Source organism: Rhinolophus hipposideros (assembly GCF_964194185.1).
Source record: "Rhinolophus hipposideros genome assembly, chromosome: 20".
NCBI classification, from domain to species: Eukaryota; Metazoa; Chordata; class Mammalia; order Chiroptera; family Rhinolophidae; genus Rhinolophus; species Rhinolophus hipposideros.
Genome location: NC_138066.1, coordinates 35,593,239 through 35,616,752, shown reverse-complemented (window position 1 = coordinate 35,616,752; position 23,514 = coordinate 35,593,239). Strand labels below are relative to the sequence as shown.

The following is a 23,514-nucleotide window of genomic DNA, read 5'->3' as shown; positions in this document are numbered from 1 at the left end:
TTTCAGAGATTATAAAAGTACAGCATCACAAATAGCATGGTATAATTGGAAAATGTATATGAATGAACACACACACACACACACACACACACACACACACACACCCTAAACTGTGCTTTTATAGATTTAACGTTTTATATGTGGCAACTTTTGAACACCTAATGAGCCCACGAAGCAGCCTTCACCAGAGTGCCCGTGGCTAAGAGCCACCGCTAAACCCACACTCTGAGCCAAATCCTCCACTGAGGGAGCCTTCGCTGCTCGAAATTCTGAGAGATGACCCTGTGTTTAGCATATGTGTTGTGTTTTCTTGCTTACACTTTTCAAAAGATCTGTCGTACAGCATGATTCTGGCAGACTTTAAGCTATTTGTTGTTCCAATTAATCAAAATTGTTTAAAACATGAATTTGGAAATTTTTATTTTAACCATAATTTTGTAGCTAAAATTCTTTTTCGAAATTTTGCAAACCTTCTGGGCAACCTAAATGAGTGCTGACATCAAACTGGATTTTAATAGTTGCTCAATGTTCTTCAAAAGGTGAAAAGGCATAACAAAATATATGCTCATCAGAACTACACCCATTTTTAATTTCAACACAGCAAACCTCCTGTTTAATCTTAAGGCAAATTTAAACCCATACATATTGGGATTGATTATTACGGAAGATAATTTATGCAACCGGGAGCCAAAGATGCTAAATTGGCAGAAAGAAACCATGCCAGTAAGCAGAGTGGAGTACATGTGGGACACGCCTTCTCAGTATATAAAGGCTTGTCACTGTCCTTGGTAGCAGCAGGCGCTCCCAGGGCTAAAGAGCATCACCATGTCTGTTAAATACAGCTCGAGCAAGCAATACTCTTCCTCCCGCAGTGGAGGAGGAAAAGGGTCATCCCACAGAATTTCGAGCAGCAAAGGCTCCCAGGGGGGAGGATTTAGCTCAGGGGGCGGCGGGTTCAGTGGTGGCTCTTTTAGCCGTGGGAGCTCTGGAGGAGGCTGCTTTGGGGGCTCCTCGGGAGGCTATGGAGGAGGGCAAGGAGGTTTCGGTGGGGGCAGTTTTGGTGGGGGCTATGGAGGAGGTAGCTCAGGTTGGGGCTGGGGCTCAAACAGCTATGGTGGAGGCTACGGCGGCGGAGGCGGCTTCGGTGGGGGCTACGGCGGAGGCAGCTTTGGTGGGGGAGGCTTTGGCGGGGGAGGCTTCGGAGGAGATAGTGGCCTTCTCTCTGGAAATGAAAAAGTAACCATGCAGAATCTGAACGACCGCCTGGCTTCCTACTTGGATAAAGTTCGGGCGCTGGAAGAATCAAACTATGAGCTAGAAGGCAAGATCAAAGAGTGGTATGAAAAGAATAGCAAAACAAGCCAGCGAGACCCTCGTGACTACAACAAATACTACCAAACCATCGAAGATCTTAAAAATCAGGTAAGGAGCATTTTAAAAATCCAACTTTAAGCCTGTTTTTCATCCATGTAATTCAGATAGATCAATCTTAACTTAACCATGATGTACCTGTTCACTGTTGGTCTATGTTACTTTCTTGCTTCCAAAAGCAATCCAATCTCATGAAAGGTAAGTACTTGTAAGGATATGGTCATTGCAATCTTCGTCCAACAAGTGTGTTGTGTGTCTTATAGGATGGCGAATTACTGCCAATTTTTTTGGTTTTAATTAATGTATAATGAGTCCAAAGTGAAAATACAGTAGATCATTTACAAATATAAAAACTGAAAGAATTGTTAAATGAGTCAGAACAAAATAGTACTGATGACCAAAAAAACAAAAGTACTCATGACCAACATGGCAAGAAACATGAACTCCCCGGTATGGAAATGGGATATATGGCTTGACTCTAGGGACTTGTGAATTGTAACTATTGTATGCCAGCTTGCAGTGTATTAACTTAGAATATGTATTTATAACAAATTAAACCAGAGACAGGTATGAGTCAGTCAAAAGTTGGCTGAAAAACATGGAAATCACACAATATAAAAGAAAGGGAAGCACATGCAGGAACACAGCTATGTGATTCCAGTTAGTTTTCAGAAAGGGATGATATAGAAACAGAAGAGTATAGAATCTTCAAGAGAACAAATGACTCAAATTTATGTATAAAGGTAAGTGTGCACTATTTCACATTTAAAATAAAAATATTCCCTCAAGATTTTACAAGAGAACAACATGAAAATGCAGTTCACCTATGCCACTTTAAAAGCCGTATTGATATCTGATTTCTTTGCTTTTTCCTCCAGATCCTTAATCTAACAACTGATAATGCCAATGTCCTGCTTCAGATCGACAATGCCAGGCTGGCAGCTGATGACTTCAGGCTGAAGTAAGCCAAGTGAATGGGATACAATACTGTCCCCAAAAACTACACAAGTTGTTTTTAACAATGACCATGAATGCCCAAAATAGCATGTGCATTTTCCTGAATTCATTCAAAGTTACAGTATTGGAGTTGTCAGGGAAATTTTCAATTTCCGTATTACCTTTTGGGACAATCCATATTAAAAGAAGAAAATGTATTTTAAAGGAACTGCTATGCTTCTTTGCATTAAATCACTAATATCCCGCTGTGAATTAGTATATGATCAATTTTGCCATGATATGAACTCTGTATTTGCTTTTTAAATAGTCTGTGCCCAGGTACACCTTCCTTATATAAGTTATCGCCAGCAATTGTATCATGCTTCTTTCAGGTATGAGAACGAGGTGGCCCTGCGCCAGAGCGTGGACGCCGACATCAATGGCCTGCGCAGGGTGCTGGACGAGCTGACCCTGGCCAAGGCTGATCTGGAGATGCAGATCGAGAGCCTGACTGAAGAGCTGGCCTACCTGAGAAAGAACCATGAAGAGGTGAGGCAAAAAGTTGTATGTACTTCCCCCAGCCAAAAGAGGGTTTATTGCGGTCACCGTGCAGGCATTCAACGTCTCTGTTCCTCAAACAGGAAATGAAAGACCTTCAGAATGTGTCCACTGGTGATGTGAATGTGGAAATGAATGCTGCCCCAGGTGTTGATCTGACCCAACTTCTGAATAACATGAGAAGCCAGTATGAACAACTTGCTGAACAAAACCGCAAAGACGCTGAAGCCTGGTTCAATGAAAAGGTAATTCACCATCCTTCATAGTGAAGCCCAGGGAAGTGTGTTATCCTTTCAAATTTGCTCATCTTTTCCTTTTTTTTTTTTTTTAATACTCTAGAGCAAGGAACTGACTACGGAAATTGATAGTAACATCGAACAAATGTCCAGCCACAAAAGTGAGATTACTGAATTGAGACGCACTGTTCAAGGTCTGGAGATCGAACTACAGTCCCAGATAGCCCTGGTATGTTCCTTCTCTTGTGAAACGACTTCAACGTTATCACACGAAGGTCCGTGTTCATGTAAGAATATGCGACACAACAGAAATGGAGGGTAGGGGTAAGAAAGAAAAATAAAATGGGAGCTCTTTGTTAATGGGGAAAAAAAAGTATTACGGGCATTAATCTAAAAGTACTGAAACGGAAAAGCTGCCATTAAATGTAAAACACAAGTTCTATTCATTTTCTTTATGCTTCTACACGATGTCTTAATTCAGTTATTAAATAAGCTTCACTGCACTCAGTTGAACCATAGTGCTGTTAAGCCACAATGTATTCTCGGCTCTTTTCAGAAACAATCCCTGGAAGCCTCCTTGGCAGAAACAGAAGGTCGCTACTGTGTGCAGCTCTCCCAGATTCAGGTCCAGATCTCCTCTCTGGAAGAACAATTACAACAGATTCGCGGTGAAACCGAGTGCCAGAATACGGAGTACCAGCAACTCCTAGATATTAAGATCCGACTGGAGAACGAAATTCAAACCTACCGCAGCCTGCTAGAAGGAGAGGGAAGGTAACTGTAACATTTTTTTAAATTTCTCCCGATTGCTTTTATTCAACCTTCCAAGTCTCAAGGCTTTCCCAAAATCCAAGGGAATGCAAGAGAATGGGAGAAATGAGGGAGAAGGGCGGAGGCAGGGGACGGAAAAAGGCGTAGGCAACCAGTCTCAAGTGCCCAAGAATTTGGGAAATTGGGGGAATGATTCTTAGGGTTGTGTGTGTGTCACATTGTTTTTAAAAGAATGGGTTTTTAAATACATACTTGGCAGGGGAGGGGTTCGCCGAAACACGTTTTATTTATTTTCTAAAGTAACAATGATCTGGAAAGCGACCCACCGTCTTCCAATTGACAGAGGTAACTGAGTGTGACGTTTACTCCCAATAGTTCCGGCGGCGGCGGCGGCGGCTATCGCGGCGGGCGAGGCGGCGGAAGTTCCGGCGGCTACGGCGGCGGAAGTTCCGGTGGTGGCGGCGGCGGCTACGGCGGCGGAAGTTCCGGTGGTGGCGGCGGCGGCTACGGCGGCGGAAGTTCCGGCGGCGGCGGCGGCGGTGGCGGCTACGGCGGCGGCTCTTCCGGTGGTGGCCACAAGTCTTCTTCCGGGTCCGCTGGAGAGTCCTCATCTAAGGGACCAAGGTCAGCCGAAACTACCTGGGGTAATAAGAATTCGTTTTAACTTTTGTTGCTTTTTAAGCTCTAGAAGCTGTTTAAAGAAGTTAAAATCTTAGACAAAGTTACCACTTGCATTTTTTAACTATCTACTCTTGATACCAATCTTGAAGGGAAGAATGGCATGATCTAAAATGCTATCCCTTAAAAACATTGCTCAGATTTTTTTTTTTTAAGCAATGTAAAAAAAATTTTTTTTAATTTAGTGTGTATTTCTTTTAAAAATTTTGCTTGCTAATTAGTGAGGGCCCCGCAAATTGCTTAGTCGAAATTCTATTTGTTTTTTTCTTTTTGTGATTTACGTACAGATACTGACAAAACCAGAGTGATCAAGACAATTATCGAAGAAGTGGCACCTGATGGGAGAGTCCTTTCATCTATGGTGGAATCGGAAACCAAGCGACAGTACTATTGAGCCACATCAAGAGAAAAGTCTCCCTTCGTACAGGCCATTTTATACAGATGCATGAAAAACAAAATCTCCAAGAAAACACGTCAGTCCTAATGGCCCGTGGAAACAGGTTCACTCCTTCAATAAGGTGTCTAAAAGGTGTTTTGTGATTTCTGTATTTCTTCTTTTCACTTTACCAGAATATGTTCTTTAATGGAAAAAAAAGAAAAACTTTCTATTCTCATTTACTAATGAATTTCAATAAACTTTCTAACTGATGCAAACTATCCAATTTGGTCAGAATTGTCTTTATTTAAATTAGATAATGTTTTTAACTTTAAACACTAGTAAACGATAGCATTTGAAGATTGATTTATCCAGAAATTCTGAAGACAGAATTATTGTCATTATGATTTCTCCGAGTACATTTTTTAATCTTGTGGGTATGTTGAACCAATGTCAAGTAACCATGAGTCCCCAATCGTACTCTTTCTTAAAGATATGCAATATGTGGGAAACTCCCAGCTTCAAATTATCACAAGTCTGGAAATTCTGAAATATCTCAAACAAGACTCCCAAGATAAAGTTAATTGGAAATTTCACATTTTCTGATTACTTCTTACATTTACCTGTCCGTATTTTCTTCCCATTGCTATATTACTTCTGCTTAAGAGATATCTTCCAACACTTTCTAGCCCAGCAAAATCATATCACCCCCACATAATTATTAGGTGTCTTATCAAATGAATAGGGGAAGTACTTTCAAGACATGGTGATGCCAGTTCGACCAAAAGGACACCTCTAGGTTTCTGTCTTTGCCATCCCTGCCCAGTGATCAGTACTAAAGATCTGGTACTTGTAGGGTCAGTCCCAGCACAACCTTCAGCCAATAAGAACCTGACTGACATTACTTTGTATTCTGCCAGTATATGGGATAGGTAAGGGCTGGAGTTATTCTGTACCCCTAAGACAACCTTGTGTTCCCTGGTGGGTTACTGGATTACCCATGTCCACTAAGTAGCATTCCTCAATATCCTTCTTGATTGGAGTTCCAGTTTTCCCCAGGACCTGAGTCCTGATCCCCAGGCCATTTGCTTGGGACTCCTGCTATGTAAACCCTATGGTCTATACCCCAAATTGGTGACTGAAGCTCTATTTCAATATGAATGGATTTCCCAGTAGTCAAATTTCCATGAACTACCTGGCACCAAATATTACCATAGTTCAGACTCTTCACTTTAGTTCCTATGTCCTTCTTTATATGTGCCAGCCACTCTTTTGGTGGGTCACTCTTCTAAGGTTCACTGTTGACGTCTCAACATGCTACATTGTAAAATCCTGCTGGGTTAGGACGCTTTGAGCACCTACTGACTTTTTATACTGACGGCTGTTCAAAAACACTATCTTTTAAAACATTGTCCGACAAAGTTAACCAAGTCTCTGGGACCTAGAGTCTTGTTCCATAATCTGAGATGCCCATTCTCCTTATTCTGAAGAAATAAATGTTTTCATATTCAGTAACACTGATTTGATACAAATATAAATGTTTTTATAGATAGTTCTGTTTGTTATTAAGCTTTGTCTCTTCTACCCATGCATAAGCCAGGTTCTCAGCAGGTCAGAGTTCTTTATCTGGTTGGGTGGTGAGCCAAACCTTCATTCCTGAACGGTCAATCATGGTGGTCCTGTCTTCTTACCTTTTAAATCTTCTAATATCTAATTAAACAAGTATTTATATTAAATCCTCTCTGATAAAGAACTACTTTCTTGATGGATGTGAACTTATTGTAATCGTTTTTGCAAAATATATGTGTCAAATCATACTGTACACCTTAAATTTGTACAATGCTTTACATCAGTATATTTCAATAAAACTGACAAAAAGAACTACTTTTTTTTTTTACTGGACTCTGAAACTGCAGTTTAATAAACACTGTGTCTTAACAGTTTTAACAAGGACTTTAATATTTACAGTAAAATTTGTTAACTGTACAGGTCACTATTTCTGATACATAGATTTATCATGTAGCCATTAATAAAAAAAATTGTGCATATTCTTCAGATTCTAAACTTGTCACTGAGTCCTGCTGTTTAAGCAGGACAGTGTCCAAAGACACTAGGGGCAATTTTGTGAGTTTATGTGGAATCCTACTAAACAGCTAAAACTTGTTTCTCCAGAGATTTTGCCTTACGCTGCTATAGGTCTTAAAGCTTTACACCCTGACCTTGATGTTCATGGTGGCTTGATATTTTGCTTGGGCATGGAGAAATAACTTATAGTCAGCTTTATAGGGGAAATAGCTTGAGTGAGGTTAATTAAGGTCCAAACAGTATTTACCACCCAGATTGCATCTTGAGAGTAGGAATTAGGGAAAGAGCTCATTTGTAGTTAAAAGCATGCATTTCAACATCATGATTCCTGGACTTCATATCCTGGCGCTAGCATTTACAAATCATATAACTTCTGGATGAGTTACTTTAACCCTTCTGAGTCTGTTTTCTATACAGTAGAGATGATAACTATCTCATACGGGATTTTTGTGGGAATAAAATGAGTTAATACCTACCAAGCCCTTAGAAAAATGCCTACCATTGAGTAGATACTAAAGGAATAGTATTCCGTTCATTTTCAAAGAAATATGCTTATTGGTTAAATAACTTAGTTTCCCCAAAGATAAATATGAGCATCACAATAACTTGTTAGAGTAGGTGATCATTAACATCCTCTGCTAAGGGGGTCGAGAACAGGCCAGGTTGCTGTCCTAGGGCTGCAAAACTAAATTCCAGACAGCAGGAATAGCGGTGGAAGTGTCACAAAGGATTATGACTAATCTAGTCCTGTGACCCTGAGGTCCAATAATACAGAGCGAAAGGTTTGTGAAAATTAATGAGAAGGACCAGATGATTGCCCCAAAGGTTTGAGATAGTTGACCATCCCTAAAACCTATAGCTGTGGTCACGTGTTCATGGTGCAAACTATCCAAGCTGTGTCACTGTGAGACAAAGAGAGATAAGTTACTACAAAAGAGATCCAGTGTTGAAAAGAGGTATAAAAAACATATCTTTTTTCAAGGATACTTCTTGAACCAGGTTGTCCCACAGAAAGCCACGCCAAAGGAGGAAGTACTCTGAGTTGTCACATTCATCCTCAATGTCTTTAGATAAAAATACACCATCACATCCCAACACTGAATAAGAGATCTTTCCAGCCTACGACCCCTTAGAAAAGGATGGAATTCTTGTTAATTGGTATAAATATTGGATATAACCTTGGGGAAGGATTTGGGTAGTGTTCTGAAAAATTTGTCTTTTAGGATTTTAGCAAAAACAAACACACATACTTAAGCTTTTCATTAGCCTTTCCTACTCAGAATAAGTTATCTTAGGAGAAATGGTTGGAAAATCTGAATAAATAGATTCAAAGGCTACCTGAATTTTGACCAAGCTAATGCCCCCCTCATTAAAAGTTTTGATCTATAGAGGGGGCTTTTGTAAAGTTTTATAAAGTAGGAAATTTTAAGGGAAAACTAGAAAACGAAATGGTATTAAAATGCATCTTGATAGATTGAACAACAGTTGTTGTAAAGATAAAAGCAGGTGTGGTATTGACAATGAGCACATGAAAAGAAGCTCAATGTCACTAACCATTTGGGAAATGCAAATCAAAACTACAACGAGATACCACGTCACACCCATTAAGATAATTACTATCAAAAAATATAAAATGGCAAGTGTTAGCAAGGATATGGAAAAATTGGGAGCCTTGTACCCTGTTGATGGGAATGCAAAATGGCACAGCTGCTGTGGAACACAGTATGATGGTTCCTTAAAACACTTAAAAATAGAATTACCATATGATCCAGCAATAGCATGTTTGGCTTCAAAAGTATTGAAATCAGGGGCCATGTTTACAGCAGAATTATTCACAATGAAAGCTTTGGAGGCATATATTTTCTTCCCCTCTGTATCCCCTGCTACTAGTACACTGCCTAGTGTATAGTAGGTGTTTATTAAAGTTTCCTTTATGTTATTATAAGTTTTATAAGAAACATAAGTTGTTATAAGAAACATAAATTTCCTCATCTTAAATCAGAGGAAAGTAGCCTTTCTTCACAATTCCCGGATTCATTGAAAGGTTCAGATGAGATACAAGAAATCCCTTTGGAAGCTGTAAAGTATCACATAAATGTAAGGAAGTCTTGTCTTTATATTCACTGCACTCTGGCACTTTGGAAAGATCAATATTGAGATTACTTCTTATCAGGAGTTGAATAATCTCCAGTTGAAGGCATGTGGGACCCAGGGTGAAGTGGAGGTTCAGACCTAAGCAACATCCATTTGAAGGTGAACACTGCCTCCTGGTGGAAATAGAGGGCAGGGGCAAGTGTGGATAACAAAGTGGGATTGCCAGGGGTTATGCTGACTGAAAGGAAAAACCACTTATTTAAACGTAGGCTTTTTTAAAAAACAGCTTCTTTCCTTTTCTGTCACAAAATGTTCTTTTGGAAATATTTTCTTTATATATACAGGATATAGACACATTACACCAACAACTTGTCTAATTATTGTTTACAGTTAATCAGGCACTGAAGAGATTTTACAATTCCTTACATGTTAATATTCTATTTCATATTTTAATTCAATAATTCAATAAATTAATTAAAAGAATAATCTTGCAATTTATACGACATGTTAAGACCATTGATGGCAACACATAATGTAGGTATTCATGTTAGCACGTATGTCTAAAGTATACTCATGATACCAGAATGTCAAGGCCATCTTGAACATATGCCGAGTCTTCACCTGGCATGTGCCTGGTGACTCTGAGAAAATTGTTTAATGTTTCTGGGTCTCAGTTGCCTCACCTGCCAAATAAAGGGGTTGAGTTAGGTGATGGCTAAAGCTCTTTGCAGCTCTAAAAAGATTTTACAGCTGTGCCTAGAAGATGCATTTAAAGGCCATGCTGGTGCTGGTCACAGCACCAGCTCACCAGGATTCATACTTCTTGTGCCAACATGGTTCCAAGAGACACCTTGACTATCCTGGTAGCAAAACAACTTTATACCTGGCTTCACCACAGAACCTGAAACCAGTCAAGTCCAAGTTCCTCCTATCCCCCTCCACCTTCTTCACCCCCGCTCTTTGCCACTGCCTCAGAAGGAGGCTTCTCAGGTCACTTCTCCTTGCTCACCTCACCTTTCTTCTCAGCGTGACCTCCCCAGACCCCTACACACACACACACACACACACACACTGTGTAACACAATAATAATAACAGCTGACAGTTTTTCATTTGCCGGGCAAATTGCTAAACGTGATCTCTTTTAATGTCTCAACAAACTTATGAGGTAGAAACCCTATTTATCCACATTTTGACAATTATCCTAACCCTTTCTGAAGGGCTCCCTGTAAAAAGAGCTCAACTGAAAAGATTTTTTTTTTAAATCATTAACCATTCAATGTACCTTTCTCCTAAATTGGCCTAGGAACTTTTTCTATCAGAAACTGATCATTCATTCCCTATATCCATTCCCATCTTTCTCTCCACCCTTAAATTCCCTCCCACATCCTTTCCCTCTCCCATTTCCTTTCCTTTTCTCTCTTCACCCTTTATCTTCCCTTTCTTCCATCTCCCCTTCTACTTCTCTCCCCATTCCCTTATCTCCACTCCCACTCCACTTCCTCATACCTAATATACAGATTTCAAGGCAGAATCTGTATTCTTTTGATCCCCAATGCCACATCCAGCTTCATATCATTTAATTCTTAAACTAAAACTCTTCATTTGAAGCTGCTAATGACATCCAATTGCCTCTCACCACACTCTCATTACCCAATAATTTTGGTGCCTGGCACACAGTCCACTTCTCTTCCACTTCCTGCCATCATTTAACACCTTAATCTAATAGTTCCTAAACTCCTAAACCTAACCTCCTAAAATCCAGTGACTTTCAGGTCGGTCCACTTCTGACCTTTTATTCCAGTGACTGTTGGATCCAGTCCCTATGACTACTCACTGAACTTTGTCAAGATCTGGGGTTGTGCCTACTTTAAAATTCTAAACTCTAGCTTCCATTATCCAACTTTAACCCATCTTCCTTCACTTCTATCTATCAATCTCCTGCTCGTACTCTGACTGCTCCATGACCATATAAACATGCCCAATGACTCAGCCTTTGTCTTTTTCCTCAGTGACTCTGTCCCTCTGGTCCTATTACCTTCCTTGTATATGACCATATGGTCTATCACCTCAGCTGTATCTCAAGAACACCGGAAACTTCTTTAGTACTTTTTCCTTTTTCTGAACCTGTCTTCAAACCCCAAAACATACATCAGTCTAATCACATCTCCTCTATTCCTACACCAGGATAACTTTCAAATAGAATTGTGAATGTCATTACAAATGAGACTTGGGCCCTCAGTTATTTCTGACAATCCCTTCACTCACTGCTAGTCAGGTACTTTTCCCTGTTCCATGCTCTTACGCTACACATTCACACTTCTTATTAGTCAACTTCATCTGAGACATTCCATCAGTCCCTTAAAGCCAACTGGTCCAAAACTAAAGTCAGTCTTATCCTCCTCCTATATTCCCTATCTCAGTTAACCTTATGGGATCCCAGAATATTACCTAATCAATTACATAAGAGTCACCCCAACTCTTCTTTATTCTCCAAATTCAATCAATGATCATATCCTCCCAACCTCTTCTGTTTTCCATCCCTCCCTTTATCTTTCCCAGCAGGACCTTTGTCCTAACCTTGTAATTGACCTCTTTTTTCATTTCAGCCTGATATGTTGTCCTCTGCTTTTTACTTAGGATTCATTCCAAATTCTTTAGACTAGCACAGAAGGCTGAAGATGATCCAGCCCCTATCTAGTCTTGACCATACATTTCTTAAAGATTGTAACCATATCTCTTTCATCTCTGCATTTATTTAGCATCATGTCTTCATTTTTGCATTTAACATTGAATACTAGACGTAGTAGTTATACATGTTAAATAAAGGAATTGGTCAATATTTATGTCACTGTTCAAGGTAATTAATAGATGTCATAATCATGGTAAGACCAGAGAAGATACCGGGATCATATATTTTTTTAAATAACACTTTTGTCCTGCTCTGGTGGTGTAAAATATGTGTTTCTGTTGTTAATGGTTCTTTATATACCTCTCTGGTAATTAAGACCCAACTATAGTTGATAGTACCCGACTACAGTCTTACTTAACTTTTAAAACTTTATAACATCCTATGCCAGATAATGATGGTATATTCTTCAGGTCTAGATGAAAGTAAAGGATTACTCACTCAAAATTAGAAGTTAAAATAATGAACTTAATATAGAATGAGCCCTATTATATTCAAGATAACAAACACCCTGAAGCAATAGTTAGGGATGATAGACATTAATTTTTGTAAATCATCCAATTATGCATAATTTCATGCTAATCTCAATGATACCATTTTTCTTTTGGCATGCATTACTCAAATAGAAACACCCCAATAATTGGGTATAAAAGCCCAAAGAAACCATCAGTACACAATACTCTGTTCTCCTTTGAAGTTACAGCTGTCCACAGACGAGGCGAACGTTTCTCATACTACTATGTCTCTCCGATTTTCTAGTGGGTCCAGGCGTATTTGCTTATGGTCTGGAACTGGATCTGTCAGACCACCCAGTGGAGGTGCAGGTTTTGCAGGTAGCAATGCATGTGGCAGCTCTGTTGCTGGAAGTGGATTTTCCTGTGCTTTGGGAGGGGGCTTGGGCAGTGTTTCTGGTGGGAACCATGCTGGTAGTGCCCTTGGAAATGCTGCTTGTGCCGGCTTTGCTGGAAGTGAAGGGGGACTCCTCTCTGGGAATGAGAAGGTGACCATGCAAAATCTTAATGACCGCCTGGCATCCTACCTGGATAATGTACGTGCTCTGGAGGAGGCCAATGCTGAACTAGAGAGAAAAATCAAGGGTTGGTATGAAAAATACGGTCCTGGATCGTGCCGTGGACTTGATCACGACTACAGCAGATATCACTTAACGATCGAAGATCTTAAAAATAAGGTGAGAAATCACAATTTTGGTACTATTCCGAGTATTTACAACTAACAATTACCTAACAAGAAGCATAGAATTACAATAGGAAATGCTTCATAACTGTTACCTGTAATTTATATTGCATTTACTAATTATTTATTTTGATAAATTATTCTTCCTAGTAGTCAAAAATAGGCACTTTAATTCATGAATTTCAATGTAGCTTAAGTGTTACTAATTCCATTATTGTTTATTTTGAAATATATTCATTGATAAGAAAGTATCATATTCTAAGTTATATGAGTATAGAGAAGAAACGAAACCATATCTGTAATTTTTATAAGTTAAATTTTAAGCATTTTGGTTGTTACTGAAGGAAGTCAGATTTTTATGCAAAAACTTAATTGTGTAGCACTTTTTATTTCCTGAATAATAAATTATATAAAAGCAGACTTATTTGCTGTGTTCTCCCTTTTGATTTCTTCTAGATTATCTCTTCCACTACTGCTAATGCTAACGTCATTCTGCAGATTGATAACGCTCGACTGGCTGCTGATGATTTCCGGCTAAAGTAAGTGATAGAAAATAATCATGCTCTAGAAAAAGTTTCCTATCTATTTTATTTGTTAAATAAAATTTTCAATTTCAATTTCATGCCAAGTAGAATAAACTATAGCCTAAGAGATTGAAGGAAGTAACACATGTTATAATACTATAATACGATACAAAGCATGTTATAATGTTTCCATCAGCTATCCTCAGAATTTCTACATGTTCATTATGTTGTTGGGACAAAATATCAATGTATTTCTATGCCTGCTTAGCACACTGCCGAGAATAAAGTAGATGTTTGTAAATTATTTGTTAACTAAGTAAAAATATTAAGATAAAATTCTAAAGAGATATATTGTGATTTAATTGGCATAGGCCATTGGAATTTGTGTGACTAAATATCTGCAGATTATCCTGCACAGAATTGGGTGAGTAGAGTGGAGAAGGGCTTTCTTTTGTATATTTTCATGATATTTAGAGTCCTAATTCAATTTTTAACTTTCTGTTGAGGTTTTATTTTTCCATCTCTTGTGGTAGTCTCAACCTGTGCTGATATTCATTTAATGCCTCCCAAGGTATGAAAATGAGCTCGCCCTTCATCAAAACACAGAGGCCGACATCAATGGGCTACGGCGAGTCCTGGATGAACTGACGCTCTGCAGGACCGACCAGGAGCTACAGTACGAATCCCTGAGTGAAGAGCTGACGTATCTCAAGAAGAACCATGAAGAGGTAGGAGAAGCTTTACTTCTAGTCACATCACAATGCTGTACATTTTAAGTCTGTTGAGGGGAACCATTAAATTACAATAGGAATTCATGCTCATTATAATAATTCAAACAATGCCATGGCATGTAAAGAAAGAATTTCATTTCTCCCACTCTGCCCTTCTAATCTCATCGCCCAAGCTAATAAATGTTAACAATTTGATCTGTAGCCTTCCAGTTTTTAGACTGACATAATAGTCTTTCCTTCTGAATAATAATACATTCATTTTGTATTAATGCAATCATTTTTCTTTTCACTATATTATTTCTTCTATTCACATAGACTTATCATGAGGTCAATCTTCTCACAAAAGATCTCTCTGACCAGGAAGATGTTAATGTTTTCTCTACTTAATGAGTCTGGGTTTACGTTAATGTTGAACCCTGCACAATAATAACCCCATTATTTGTCATATAACACCAAGGAACTTCCCTAAGAAAACTATTATCCCAAAAGTAATTGCAAAGTCTCCAAAACCATGGATGACAAATTTTCAGAAAACAACTTAAGACAGGATATGTGTGCCTCATCATTGGTTAAAAATGGCTAAAACACCAAATCTACTTGCCCCAAAGAAGAAAATTATGGGAGAGGGAAAGAGAAGGGAAAATTTCAAAAGGAAAAATGAAAATAAAAGAGAAACGGGAGAGGAAAGAGTGTCCCAGAGCAGAGGCCTGGAAAAGTCGGGCCACCCAAGAATATTAGCAGGAAAGTGAAAAAGTAACCCATGCATTACAGAGGAAAAAAAACAGTCCCAGAAAAGAAGACATAGCAACCACAGGTGTCTGGCCAGGGTGGGGTCAGGATCGCAGCAGGATTCATTGTCCTCCTTAAAGACACACTAACCAAAAGAAGGTGCCTCTGAATGTACTGAGGGTAAGAATAAGAGCCACTCAAATGTCAACTCCTGAGAGTGTCATACCTACCACACTCACCAGTGACCAGCGTCCCTAGGATAACTTCAAGCAATTCAATTTTCAAATTTTTATAACACCAGGAATTTTTCTTCACATGAACTCTTACACAAAACCCCCAACATATGGAAATAATCAGTGTTCTCCTTGGGCAATGTAAACCTTGTGCTCTTGGTGGATACTGGAAAGCCACTGATCTAAGGTCATAAAAATATGGTTCAAGAAAGCAGAAACACCAACCCATCAAAAGCAGGTACAAATGAAAAAGGTCAACTACCTAAAGAGCTAAGTGCAAATCACTGATAGGTTGATTTGTCCAGAAATCCTTTCTTTGACTGGGTCAGACTACTTAATGATTCCACTTGGGACATATCCTAGCACACACAGGCTGTAGAGCGTAGTTGCTAAGAGCAGACACAATGGAACCAGAGTACCTATCGTGTTCAAATCGCAGAGTGTTTGAATCCCAGCCTTTTAAAGTACTAAGAGTCTTGGGTGATTACTTTAACCTCTCTGTGCCTCAGTTCCCCAATCTGTAAAATAAAATAAGTCTAATAATAGTACCTACCACATAGAGATGCTAAAAGAAGTGAATGAGTCAATGCACGTAAACTGCTTAGCACAATGCCTGGTATTAACACGTTAGCTGTTGTCCCTCAGATGAGAGTTCCACGAGGGGCAGGGATTTTCGTTTTTCCCACGGCTCCCATCCACAACAGCGCTCCCTGACATTTAGTCAATGGCTTTGTGCTTAATAACTCTCTGGTCTTTGTAGCCCCTTCTCATCGAAAAGAATAGAACACTTCTTTGGAGATGTTGTGACTGTTGTTCGTTGTGGGGTTGGTTGTGGTTGTTTTGATTAACCGATAACTAAGGGAACAGATGATTGGCACGCCGATGGATCGAATAAGTCCGTTTAAAAAAAAAAGTCTTGTGCCTTGAAGTGTACACTCGAAACTAAAGCACAGACTTTGAGATGTAAATAACACGTTAGGAAATTTCTCAGCCGGCAGGTGAACATAAAGGGCGCCTAAAGTCAGGCTCATCTTTCGCTCCAGGAAATGAAGGCCCTACAGTGCGCCGCGGGGGGCAACGTGACTGTGGAGATGAACGCGGCGCCCGGCGTGGACCTCACGGTCCTGCTGAACAACATGCGGGCCGAGTACGAAGCCCTCGCGGAGCAGAACCGCCGCGAGGCGGAGGCCTGGTTCCACGAGAAGGTGAGGGCCGCGCACCCAGCCCTGCCCACGCCCCCCGGTGGGGACAGACCCGGTTAACCCCTTCGCGCCCGGCCTTGCAGAGTGCCACCCTGCAGCAGCAGATCTCCGACGACGCGGGCGCGGCCACCTCGGCCAGGACCGAGCTGACCGAAATGAAGCGCACCCTGCAGACCCTGGAGATCGAGCTGCAGTCCCTTCTGGCAACGGTAGGTGAGAGAGCAGGTCAGCCTGGATCTCGTGATGCTAAACGGTCAAACTGAAACTCTTCCCTTTTTCCCTGTTACAGCTTTACCTACAAACACTTCACAGAGGGAGCAAGAAAGACAGGGAGACACTCAGAAAGAGAGACAGACAGAGCTTTCTTCCTCCCTGAGGTCGCGGAGGAGTTCGTTCCTGGCAGGTGCCCCGTGTCCATGTCATGAACTAGTTCCTTCCCCCAGGTCATTCGTCTCAGCCCTGAGCAGCACGCAGGTGCAGTATGGCTCCATCCGAAAATTAAGTGGCAGGCCTACAGTGTCAGGCGGCCATGCAAGGCCAAGCTAGTGTCACCAGGATTTCCTACTAGTGATGAAAGCCTATTAGAAGCCACTTTGTGCTTTTCATGGGGCAGAGGAAAAGAGGGTACGTATCTGATCGATAGGAGCACCATCCATCAGCCTCTTCACCCCGTGTCCAGGGCAGAGGGCCCATCCTCCTACACACCCCCAGAGCCACGCCAATTACTTCAGAGGTTACCATGGAAACAACCCAGGACGAAAGCCAGCTTCCTTTCTGGAGTGTGAGCTGGCAGTACCCAAAACGCTTGATTTTGAAAATTACCGGCATGTACCGTGGCCCAAGGAGTCCCTGTCTGCGTCAAAGGTTTCCTACTCCCTGAGGACACCAGGTTGTAACACACAGCAAGAGCCACTATTATACAAATGAGTACAGTGAGCCAAGAAAGAAAACATGACTCAAAACAAAAGGAAGATTATTTTGGGTTAGCCACCCTAAAAAGGCGCGGTCCTTTCTTACCGTACATATGGTATTTAGATTGGAGACTTGTTTTACCACTGATTAACCCCAACTTAATTAGTGTGCCCCTCTTCTCCTCACTCTTGCCACCACTGCTGGCAGGTACCGGAGACCCTCCTTGCCTCTTGGAGCTCCTGGAACCCTTCTCTCTTCCCCATTCCCTTCTTTCCTACAACTAGAACCCTGAGGACCCGTTCCTAATGCTCTACCCTGAGCACCAATCCTCCTTCTCATTTCATTAAAGGAAATAAATTCCTGAGTTCTCAGATCAATCAGAATTTAAGCATTTTCACATAGAAACAATGGTGTTAGAAAGTAGTTAGGTTCTCTTAGCAGCCGGTAGTACTATAGTTTGAGTCATGAGATAATCCACAATCAAAAGCCCATTTTAACACACAACGTAATGAATTATAGAATAATGGTGGCATAGAACTTAACTTCCGTACCTGAAACACTTTTGTCATAAGATGAATTCTAAACACAATCTCCTATAGTTTAGGACACAAATCATGTGTAAGTTGGGAGTTGTCTAAATGTAGAAAGGTTTCATATGCTTCCCGTAGCATTCAAACTCCCAAGTTCACCCTGTCCTCTTTCTATTAGGTCTATTAGGTTGGTGCAAAAGTAATTGTGGTTTAAAAGGTTAAAAATAATTGCAGAAACCACAATTACTTTTGCACCAACATATTACAAGCCAAGCTTTAGAGCAGAAGACTGTGAGATAGAGATGCTGTCCCTTCTGCTTTAATAAGACCGGGTCTTATATTAGGTTTTGCTCCAAAAGACACATTAAGGCTTATGTTCAGGGGATATCCTAAAAAAAATCATGCTAGGGCTTGTTTTCTGGTTAGGTCTTATTTGGGGGGAAACATGGTAGTAACCTTAAAAGGAAGACCACATGAAGACACCTCATCAGGAAAATTAAAGGTTAAACAGCCAAGCACACAGCTCACTGACGTCCTGCCACTTGCTGCCTCACCCTCCACATTACCATCCTGCTCACCTTCCACTCCGTTGTCCCCAGAGAACCCAGCACCACCCATGTAATGTACCGGTCAGCCTGCTGGACCCAAGGTTTGCCTGTTGTGACGAATATTTTATAACTCCCTTTTTACAATCCTAGAATGAAGTCAATAGATAATATAATTAGCAATACACACACCAAAAAATGCAAAACCAGTGTAATGGCATAACTGCAATAAAAAGGGAAAATAAAACTATTTTTAAATAATATATTTTCTATGTAAATACTGGGCCCAACTACTACTAGCACATATAGTGAAAGAGACAGAGGCTTACACATTCCTTTGATAAGTAAGTTTTATTTTAAACAATGTAAGATCAGGAGCTGCTCCACACAACAAGCAAAGGAAAATGAAAGAGTGGAGTGGGGGTGGATACTCGGATAATAACCAATATCAGAAGAAGTAATAACCACCCAGATGTGTTTATATATGATAAAGGGAAAGAGGAAAATGACTTTAATTGAAGTAGGGAATCACATGACAAGACAAATTACAGACTACGGAAGTGGAAATGAGGAGGTATAATATTCATGAGTAGTGTTGAAATAATGACTTGTACTATGTTGTGAAATATATCTCTTGTCTTGAAATCTCGCCCCTGTTAAGGCATTCATTCGATCTCCAGTGCTTAAGAAAAGGCCTTTGATTGACAATTAAAAATTGAGGACGGATTAGAAAAAGAAACAACAACACAAAATTTCTTAGAACAGTGGTGGGGATAGTAGCAGAATAAGATCGAGAAAAAACAAGCAACCCAAAAATAAATATGTAATTTTATAATTTTGCTACCCCCCAAAAGTATTTTCTTTTGATTTCTTATTGTGTTACTCCAAAAAAAGTGTTTTAATGTATAGGTTGGTCAAAATATGGAATTTTACCTAAATATCATGAATGTCCATTGGAACATTCAAAAGTCTTGTGGGAAGAGGGTTATTTATCCCATGTCAGGTCGTTCCGTGTGCCTGGCCCCTACCAAAACTTGTCCAGGGAGCGGCACTGCCTTTTGCTTGGAAACACTGGTCTACATAGTTTCCAAAGTGGCATCATCCCTTGCTCTGACATCTTTTATGTCCTCAGAAACAATCCCTGGAGTGCTCCTTGACAGAGACCGAAGGCAACTACTGTGCGCAGCTGGCCCAGATCCAGGCTCAGATCGGGGCCCTGGAGGAGCAGCTGCACCAGGTCAGAACTGAGACCGAGGGTCAGAAACTGGAGTACGAGCAACTCCTGGACATCAAGGTCCATCTGGAAAAAGAAATTGACACCTACTGCCACCTGATAGATGGAGATGGAAAGTAAGTAACACTATTTGAAAATCCAGTTCTACCGGTGCCTGTCTTAAACCACAACCATCCACTCACTGCCCACTCCCCTTCCATGCCTTCCAAGCCTTTTCTTATTCCTGCAGTAGAAAAGCATGTCCACCTCTTGCCCCTGCAGTCATCTTTTCCATATTTTGTACATCACTGCCTCTCTCTCATCTGCCTTGGATGACCCCAGTCAACCCTGCAGAAGCCCCCATTTATCATCCATGTCAATCACTGTGGCATTTAAGTATTTAAATACTGTGGGTATCAAAATTCTCCCCACCCCACCTCCCAGGTTTTATCCATCTTTCAGTTCATTCCTAATATCATTGCTGCCCTGAAATAAACGTACTCTGCACAAACCCTCAGGATCTATATGTAAATATATAAATATGTATGAATATATATGAATATATAAATATATAAATATATATATCCACCTTAACTTTTAAATTCTTGGGTTTAAAAAGTCGAATGGAAACAAGATTGTTTCATATCCTCTTTTTCCATAACATGTAATTACTTTTAGCTCTTGCACAAAAAAATGCTAATATCTTTCTTCATAAAAAACTATTACAAGATCTGTTTTTGGCATATAAAGTTCACCTTGAATTCATGTTCACCTATTGATTCAGTGAATATTTCTCAACTGATAAAAAGAAACGTTAAAAAAATAAACTATTTTTGTTTGTTTGTTTACAGCTCATGCTCCAAATCAAAGGGCTTTGGATTAGCAAGCTCAGGGAATTCAACTAAAGGTAATAAAATCTAGTTCTATTTCTATTGCAGCACTACATTACATTTTACATTAATGGTAATCATGCACCATGGTAACAGTCTATATTCAAGCAATTTTAAGTAAAGTGTTTGGAACTTATAGTATTATTTTGAATGGATGAAACTACGCCAAAATATTATTATAAATCTATACTTCTCCCTCATCAAAAATGCAAATAATATATTACAACCAGCAGTGGAACTCATTGTCATGTAATCTTTTAGGTTGAATATGTGTATTCACATATGTTTTGTTTCTAGATTTACCCAAAACCACACTGGTAAAGACGGTGGTTGAAGAGATAGATCAACGTGGTAAAGTTCTTTCATCGAGGATTCACTCCATTGAAGAAAAGACATCTAAACTGACCAATGGCAAGACAGAACAAAGGGTTCCTTTCTAGCTGTCATGTTTGAGAAAGGAATAATGTGGGGAAATATCCTGTACAACTGCATTATTCTAAATATCAAGGAGATAATAAAAATACTTTCTACCCTTTAAGACAAGTTACTTAGCAAAAATACCTGTTTTCTTCATTAACTTTTACAGGAAGTTGGGTGTTTGTTTTCAAATAAATAGAAAAGTTGATGTGCACTCATTTCCATTCATTCATGACTAATAATTATTTGTGATTTTTTTCTGTCTGATTCACTTATGAAACATATTTTAATTGCCTTTCACTATAGTTTTGAATAATAACCAATACCACATGGCATTTAAATATTAAACATTACTAGGCATAATCTTTAAATCTCACTATTCAAATTTTTTTACATAAGTATAGTTGGTATACAATATTATATTGGTTGCTATGTTAGCTTCAGGTGTAGAATATAGTGATTTGGCATTTTTATACCTTACTATGTGATCACCCCACTGATTCTAGTAATCATCTGTCACCATGCAAACTTATCACAATATTATTGACTATATTCCCTTTCCCCTTTTCACCCACCTCCGCACCTCTCCCTTTTGACAACTATCCCTTTGGTCTCTGTTTCTATGAGTCTGTTTATGCACGGGCAAATCTTGAATATTTCAGAAATTCTCCTGTGATTGAGAAGTCTCGCCCGTAGATGGCACATTCCTAGTATTTTGCCCTTGATCCTATCTCAAGCTCTTCTAGAGATCTAGATACTTCCCAGGATACCACTCCCCTTATAATCAGGATGATCTCTGGAAAGATCCACAGCAATAAGCCTCATGTTAATGACTATTTTTCTAAGCAAAGATCAGCAAACTTTCTGCCAAGGCCCAGACAGTAAATATTTCAGGCTATGGAGGCCATAAGTTCTTTATTTCAACTACTCAACTCTACCATTGCAGCAGAAAGCAGCTATAGACAATAGATAAATGAATGAGCTTGACTGGGTTCCAATAAAACTTTATTTATGGACAAAAATTTGGATTGCAAATAATTTTGACAAGTCACGAAACATTCTTCTTTTGATTTTTCAATCATTTAAAAATGTAAAAACCATTCTTAGCTCATGGACTGTAGAAAAACAGGTGGCAGACCAAATTCAACCTACCAATACTTTTTCTAGAGCTTAAAATCTCATGAGGTTGATGAACACCATGGTTATTGTGTCTTTCTATGTTCTATATCAAATATGTGGTAGGGATTTCCAACAAACATGAAATTCCCTACCTAAAGGAGAGCAGTTTTCCTATTTCTCTAATATATGGAATTCTAATGAGAAGCCCCAATGAAGGCAGGAATTCAACCCAATAACTCAACAGTTACATGGGAGTTGTAATAAATGGTGAAGTATAGAATATTTACAAAATTTTGAGCCAAAAGTCATCAAATGAAGCAAATACTAGAAATTCATGGGGAAATAACTTCCCAAATATACAATGTATGAAGCCAGATACATAATTTGCAGGGCTCAATACTAATTAAAAATGTAGAGTCCCTGGTTCAAAAATCAGGAAAAAGGTGCCATTAATGACATTAAAATATAAAGTTTTTTTCTTTCTTCTGCAGTTATATTCTCAAATTGTCATGGTTCTAAGTAAATAAAAATTAAAAATGTAAGTTATTGGCATACATTTTACCATTCATTCTTACATTGTGCAACGCCTATTTTAAATCCAAACATACAACCATTTAACTTGTATATAGAATCACCAAAATTACACAATTCATATTCTGTAGCTCAAACATGCATACCCAGTTCAACAATTAAGTTCGTGAACTTTCCACCGTGTGCTTACAAGGTGGAAAGTTCGCGAACTTAATTGTCAGACTGATGTATTTTGTTCTTACCAAAACTGTGAGAACACTGCACCAAACAAACTGTTTTTTACTTCTTTATATGCTCACAGTCTACCAACACTCTCCACTGGTGACTTACTGGTAAGTAAGAAAAGACAAGAAAAGGAACTGTGGGTGACCCTAGCTTTCTATGCCATTTTCAGAAGTGGTCGACTAATACAGGAATGTAACACAAGAAAGTATATGACAAGGTTTCTTGATCATTCGTGTTTCTTAGAATATCATTGCCTTCTTTCTGTGTTCAAAACAAGTTCCATTTGAATGGAGCACCTGGCCCTCTTTGGGTTGTCAGAGACCCTGTTTACCAGGTCATAGACATATTTACTCACTTTGTGCTCGCTTTGAGGCTCACTGAATGCCTGCAGATCATGGGTCCACCAGAATGCTGTGCACATGGACATTGCATATGTTGCATGCACTTAGGCAGTCAGAGACAACTGCAGACAAACATTTGTCATATAGACTCCGCTGCTCACTGACCTGCCCCATTGCACCACTGGACTTCACTTACAAGACACAAGTTTAGAGATAAAATTATTAAGAACATCAAAATGACAACAGAAAAGCAGTAAACCAAGTATGAGGACCTTCTGAACATGACAATTTTGAAGGCGCTATTTACTGGAATCATGCATGGCTTCCACGGCTGTTGAGAAATCCAGCGCCATCCTAATTTTCCTGTCATTGGATATGTGCTGTTT

At 39.6% G+C, this 23,514-nt stretch overlaps 2 protein-coding genes across 2 annotated transcripts; both read left to right on the top strand.

Moving 5' to 3' along the window:
- Nucleotides 1-825: 825 nt before the first annotated feature.
- On the top strand, nucleotides 826-5,154 carry KRT10 (keratin 10; the record flags this gene model as incomplete). The annotated part of the gene is made up of 8 exons (XM_081029509.1): nucleotides 826-1,422; nucleotides 2,250-2,332; nucleotides 2,700-2,856; nucleotides 2,949-3,110; nucleotides 3,205-3,330; nucleotides 3,658-3,875; nucleotides 4,248-4,516; nucleotides 4,838-5,154. 8 exons carry the CDS (start codon nucleotides 826-828, stop codon nucleotides 4,942-4,944), a joined length of 1,719 nt encoding a protein of 572 aa, XP_080885635.1. The 3' UTR covers nucleotides 4,945-5,154.
- A 7,377-nt stretch (nucleotides 5,155-12,531) lies between these two features.
- Nucleotides 12,532-20,935, top strand: KRT28 (keratin 28; the record flags this gene model as incomplete). Its single annotated transcript, XM_081029528.1, has 8 exons — nucleotides 12,532-12,981; nucleotides 13,443-13,525; nucleotides 14,082-14,238; nucleotides 16,247-16,408; nucleotides 16,489-16,614; nucleotides 19,525-19,742; nucleotides 20,457-20,512; nucleotides 20,793-20,935. The coding sequence occupies 8 exons, from the start codon at nucleotides 12,532-12,534 to the stop codon at nucleotides 20,933-20,935; spliced, it is 1,395 nt and encodes a 464-aa protein (XP_080885654.1).
- Nucleotides 20,936-23,514: the final 2,579 nt, after the last annotated feature.